The sequence below is a fragment of the Amblyomma mixtum genome, chromosome 3, assembly GCF_055824585.1.
Source record: "Amblyomma mixtum isolate Tamu chromosome 3, ASM5582458v1, whole genome shotgun sequence".
NCBI classification, from domain to species: Eukaryota; Metazoa; Arthropoda; class Arachnida; order Ixodida; family Ixodidae; genus Amblyomma; species Amblyomma mixtum.
Genome location: NC_143014.1, coordinates 162,735,937 through 162,742,053, shown reverse-complemented (window position 1 = coordinate 162,742,053; position 6,117 = coordinate 162,735,937). Strand labels below are relative to the sequence as shown.

Here is a 6,117-nt window from a genome sequence, read left to right as displayed (position 1 = left end):
TATGTTGCGTGCAACCTAACGTTGAGAGAGTTCGCCAGTGTTCACCGCCCTCACCGTTCAATCACGTTCCACGTAAGACTCGCGGTAATACAGGACATACTATGTCCGCCAGTATGGACGAGGGTGGCGCTGCTGAACATATTGAAACAACGTTAAAAGCAGCGGCGTTTACTTCGTCAGACCATGCGCAGAATTCTCCTCGCTCCACGAAAATTTCCATCCTTTCAAAATCGCAGAGAGTGCTGTGAAGAACGCATAGCAGGCGGTTAAGCGAATGTCACCACTAAGGCAACACTAGCTAAGCTTGACTATGACTACGTAAACTGGATGGAAATGGTGAAGCTGTCGCGCGGTTTTTGCTCTTACAAATACTGTCACGCTGTAGTCTTCGTACGCATACATTAGATGCCAGCTGCAATTTACTGCTTCGCTTCTGGCTTACTAATAGGACACCAAAGCTAAAAGCAGCTCAAATTCAACACAAAAGCCACTGTAATTTCTTCTTGTCTTCTCCTTGCAAAGTTTTGCCATTTCACTCTTTCGCTCCCTCTATCTCTCTGAGGTGCTGAGGGTATAGTGGTGAGTTTTCACATGTTAGATACGTCCCTTTCGGATGCCGCTTGCCATTTCTATTCATAATCTTTCTTTCGCCAATATAGTCTATGCAGCCCTCGAGAAAGTCAAGGAGTTATTTTTGCGAAACGGAGCATCAATAGACCACTTTTACAGGTAACGCCAGACAGCTTTCTGCATGCAGATACATAAATTTCTACTAAGGGTCGTAATAGCCGAAAACTGACGTTGAAATATCAGGATTAGTCCGATAAGCATTCAGGGGATCATTGGGATCGCTTAATCTTTGTTGGAAGCGAAGTATGTGACAACAGAAGATCACAACAAATGTCACTACTTCGGCTGATGATATTTGTGTACATGACTGTGTCGGAAGATGTGCTGCCGACCTTACAGTTTTGAGAAATGTTATTTTGCTGATTTCGCTAGCAAACATTAAAACGCATCTAAGTTGCGTTGTACACTGTAGTTAATTCATCGAAAATAAGGAAAACAGCTGCGAATTTGATCGGTACACAATTGTCTGAACACTGTCTGCCATTTCACACATTCTATCTCTTATATGTCGAGAGTATGACTCATTTGCCATTTTTGTCAGATGCGCGCGGACTTCCATGGCTAGGGCAGTTCCGACTTTTTCAAGGATACTGCAACCAATTTATGGCTCTAAAAATTAGCTGAGTGATGCATGCACATGCCCACACGGCCGCAGTGCTCTCTGGGGCCGCCGCCGCAGGCTATACCGGCCTGTGCGGCCTCGGCGAGGCACGAATCTTTTCTCGGGTAATGTGGCATAAAGCTACGCGTTTTCCGTCGCCGCAGATCCGGGTTAATTCGGTGAACCCGACCGTGACCAACACCGCCATGGGCGCGGCCGTCTGGGAGCAAGAGCCGGGTAAAGCGGTAGCCATGAAAGCCAAGATTCCCCTGGGCCGCTTCGCAGGTGGGTGCTGCCACTCTTGTCCTCTTTCCCGCCGCTATTCATTCAGGCCACCGCCGACTGTTGAGCCGAGTGCAGTGGGGGAAGGGGAGGGGGGCAATATTTTAGAGGAAAACAAGAGCTTGGATGTGCTGATACAAATTATTGCGGTGTAGCTAACGCCTAACCACTTGGGTGTGCAGCTTTTACTTTTTCTTTTTTTTTTTGGCATAGTGGCATATTTTTTCGGCATTCAAAATAGATCCCATTTGGAATGTTTGAGGGCCAGTTAGAGACAACCTGGGGACGTCTGGACATCCTGAGGTCTTACTCAGGAAGTCTTTGCGTTGCCTGGGATCATGCACGTACCATCTTCAGCATAAAAAAAAATGACCACTGAAGCTGACAACTGAACATATGTCCACTCGTCTCCAAGTTTTTGTCTCCCATTTGAAAATATAAAACGAGAAAGAGCTCCCGCTTAGTCTTTCGCGCGCCGACCTTTCATGCATATGAATGGCGTGACGCACTGAAATATATGACGCAATCGCTTTTTCCCCACTCCTTGCAGCAGTTCCAAAGACGTCAGTAGGAGGAGGGAAAAGTAGAGCAATAATGAGGGAAGTGTGCTTAATTATACCTGCAGAACAACTTTATCTGAACATTTACCTATTACGTATAATAATTGCAATAAATAGACAGCGGTCTCTTCAGAGTAACAAAAAGGAGACAAACAAAGGGGGAGGTTTTGTAGGCAGCAGAGAGTGATAAGGCTGGAAAGGTTGGCATGATACGGTGGCTGGCAGCAATGAATCGGGGCGTGCTAGTTTTTATGCTCATGCGATTGTCGCATTTGCATGAAAACTGCTGCGTAGTGATGCATGTCGTGAGAGAGCACACCGAATGCATAACTCGCTTGCGTGCAGTCTTGCATTCACCGATGTTTGTTGTGAAAATGCTCCGCAAACTGTGTCATATTGAATTTTAAAAGTTCATTGCTGTGACGGACTTCAACACAGATATGTTCTTTTATTTGCAGAGACAAGAGAGATATCAGATGTAGTGCTCTTTCTACTCAGCGACATGGCGTCTATGGTGACGGGAGTCATTCTGCCAATCGACGGTGGTTACACAGCTGTCTGAGATGCGTTTTGTACTGGGTGCGTACGGTGTTCAGTCCTTTTGAAATAAAAATTATTCAGAAAAATAAATGTTCTTCCCATACTGACATCAGTACAAGCCGGACAGCCGTACGGCGTTGAGACGCTGCCGTTGCTGCTGTTGATACCGCACGCTGCCTGTCGCACTAGCCGTACTTGCCTGGCCGCATTTGTCGTACCATCGTATAAATATCGGGTGGCTTCATGGGTGGCTTTAACTTCATGCACGAATTCCACGAGGGGCAGAGCTTGCTCTTGCCACGTGACCTGGCCGACGGCGTGCGTGATTTGAATGGAATGAATGGAGCGGTGGTTCTGTAGTTTAGCTTTGCGCAGTAATGTGCAAACAATGGTGACACAGCGTCTACGGTGGTGGCGGAGGCGGTACGAAAACTTGTCTGCTTCTTTGCGGCTCTTGAGACGTAACTGCAACGCAAGAACCACCATAGGAAGGCGCACACAGGAACGAATCATGTGTGTGTATGTCCGTGTGTGTGCGTTTTCGTAACGTAAATATCGTTCTTGCGCTGCGGTACGTCTCAAATATGCAACCAGCTCACCCATAAGCTCGTTTTTCTGCGCAGCTTGCAGCAGCTTATTTCGTTTTAGCGATCGTCATCATCATCAGCCTGACAACACCCACTGCAGGGAAAAGGCCTCTCCCATGTCTCTCCAAGTAACTCTCCAAGTGTTTCTCCGTTTATCAATAGCTACTGTCAACTTTGTTAGTTTGCCGATGGCCACTCTTGCACATTACATCGGTGCGGAACCACTATATAGCGACAGAAAATCGACGATCCAGCACAGAGAAGTAGGCATGCATGTATTAATACCACCACTCCAATTCAAACACCATAATACACCCGTTAGTATGTGATCATTCCGCTTATTATTTTTTCGCCCCTTCTTCGCCGTTCAATGCAGGTGCAAGATCGGTAGCTTATTACGTTTCGTGCATTTGAATAGTTTTAGAAGAAAAGTACCGTTACTGAAGATTAATCACAGCCTTACTAGAACCCACTGTAATGTGGCATAGGTTATACTATGGCTGAGGGCTATAGCTCGCTTCTAGACATTTTTTAAACATGTACATTTCAGCTGCTGTTGGAACAGCGACCTATGTTTCAACATTGCGCAGAACAGCGGCACGTAGAATGACAGGACATTTAAGCGATTCATCTCAAGTTCAAGTCCTAGCTGTTTTCCAAATGCCAAATTTTCGTGCAACCTGTGTCCGCGTTTTGATGAAGGTGAAACACAAAATCGGCCGGGTGCGCATTGCGATGACAGAGCACGTTAAAGAACCCCAGGTGTTCTAAATTAATCCGGAGCCCTCCACTACGGCGTCCCTCATAGTCCATGTGTCGCTTCGGGACGTTGAACGCCACAATGTACGACTGACTTTTTTTTTTTTCTTCGCGGCAGGCGTTTCGGGTGCGTAGGCACGCCCGCATCCCACAAGCGAAGTTTATATGCTGGCCGGCGCTTCATTTCAGAAGTTTGGGCAGACGACCTAAAAGCGCCTCAGTTAATGAAAAGCAGGAAACAAAAACTGAATGAAAAAGCAAGCAAGCGTCACTGCTGCACCGTTTCTTCTTGGGTCGTTTCTCCGCGGCGTTTTACCACACTAGTGCTCCAGCGAACGCTGCTTGCGATTAGCCAGCTGGGAGCGCTTCGAAAACTATGCCATTCGTCCTGTCGCATATATCCCTTCCACGGGACGAAGGAAACGACTCCCATTGTGGACTACCTTTCACCAATTTTCTTTAAGCGGACTAACGCTGAACTGCTACAAATTTCGCAGACAAGACGCAAAATCTATGGCAAAAAGAATGTGGCAGGGAAACTTATTTTCAATTACAAAGTTTTTCGATAAGTTCTAAGTTTATTACAGGATAGACAAATCAGAGCGGTAACGTTTTGTTCAATACAATTTATATTGCAGGACGTGCCTGATAACTGTAGCACAGTACGCATAAAGCAAAATTATGTAGACACAGCACCGTAGGCACCTAAATATAAAGTATACTCGTCTGTCATGCTCTTTGGACATAGTTAACATAAAAAGCCGGTGCTGAAAATTTCGGCGGGAGTACACAGAACAGTATTCAAAATTTGTACCTACAGGGCGCATCAACATTGCTCGATCGTGTCTGGTTGTTGAGCCAACCCAGCTAGGGAGCTAAATTCAAGAGCCCAGTTCACTGCGATCAACCTCTGTTTATGCATAAAGTTGCGAGATGCATGCAGTGTTTAGTAAGCATATAGCAGGCTCAAGAAGCAATGCTGATGTTTCTACTGAAGTAATGTAACGCGAACAGACAACTGATCCGAACAAATCACTGACTTCATGGTGCACATTTGTGCCACAGAAATAACTTGTGTGAACAGTTACTAAAACGCTATTAAACCTAAAGTGAAGCGCTGAAAAATAGGAATGCTGCCAGCTCTATCTTTGCCTACATCGCCTCGTGTCCGCGCCTGATGAATGAATGAATGAATGAATGAACTTTATTTCCGTCATCATGGGGCCTCACGGTCGGGGCGCAGCAATTAGGAGGGGGCGCCTCCCAGCCGGCTCTCAGCACCGCAGACCGCGGAGAGAGTCTTGTGGTAAGCTGTCTCCGCCTGAAGGATGATGAGTCTTTGCTGATCCGGGTCGTGGCTTCGGATCAGCGCTTCCCAGGTGGCAAGGTCTGGGATGATTTGTGATTTAGCCCCAGGAGAATCCTGACACTCCCAAATTAGGTGATTTTGCGAAGTGATTCTGTGGCAGCTACTGCAGAGCTCAGGCTCCTCTGTGTCTTCATCGTGTAGTATAAAGTAGGGAAAGAATCTGTTGACTTGAAGCCTCCTCCAGGGCCTGCACTCCTTTGGAGTGAGTGACCTATCCGGAAGTGAGAGTGTTCTCCTATCCAGTCTTGGTGTTTCAGTTATTTCTTTATACGTTATGAGAGGGTCTTTATTCCCACTCAGGGGCACTTCCAGAGCAGCTCGGATGTATAATTCTCGAGCGAGGCTGTGAGCAGCCTCATTCCCCGGAATGCCCTCATGAGCAGGAACCCAGGAGACCTCTCTGCTAGAGGGGTATTTTCTTAGTAATTTAGTGGCTTGACTGGAGACCACCCCCTTACAAAAGTTGTGAACAGCTGCCTTACTGTCAGACAAGATTATCTTGGCTTTGGTACTGACGCACGCAAGGGCAATGACAGCCTCCTCTGCCACTAATGCACTCCTAGTATTAATCGATGCAGCAGTCACTTTCTCCCCATTCCCATCAACGACGGCAATGACGGAGGCGCCATCGGACCCACAGGCTGCGTCGCAGAAGTCTATGTTACCCGGCGGGTCCCGGGCAAGATTGTTCATTACTGTTCGAGCTCTGTGTCTTCTCCTTTCTTTATCATGCTCCGGGTGCATGTTCTTAGGTATACTGGCCATTTTGAGATGCTTCCGTATGTCTAA

General features: G+C 46.9%; 1 protein-coding gene across 1 annotated transcript in view; it reads left to right on the top strand.

Annotated features, from left to right (window-relative positions):
* Window positions 1–2,703, top strand: part of LOC149352562 (L-xylulose reductase-like) — a 26,039-nt gene extending 23,336 nt beyond the window's left edge. The window contains exons 6-7 of the mRNA XM_089581756.1: window positions 1,396–1,516; window positions 2,532–2,703. Of these exons, the coding sequence (XP_089437882.1) occupies window positions 1,396–1,516; window positions 2,532–2,635 (225 nt within the window). The 3' untranslated portion in view covers window positions 2,636–2,703. The remainder of the gene's footprint in view (window positions 1–1,395; window positions 1,517–2,531) is intronic.
* The last annotated feature ends 3,414 nt before the right edge of the window (window positions 2,704–6,117 follow it).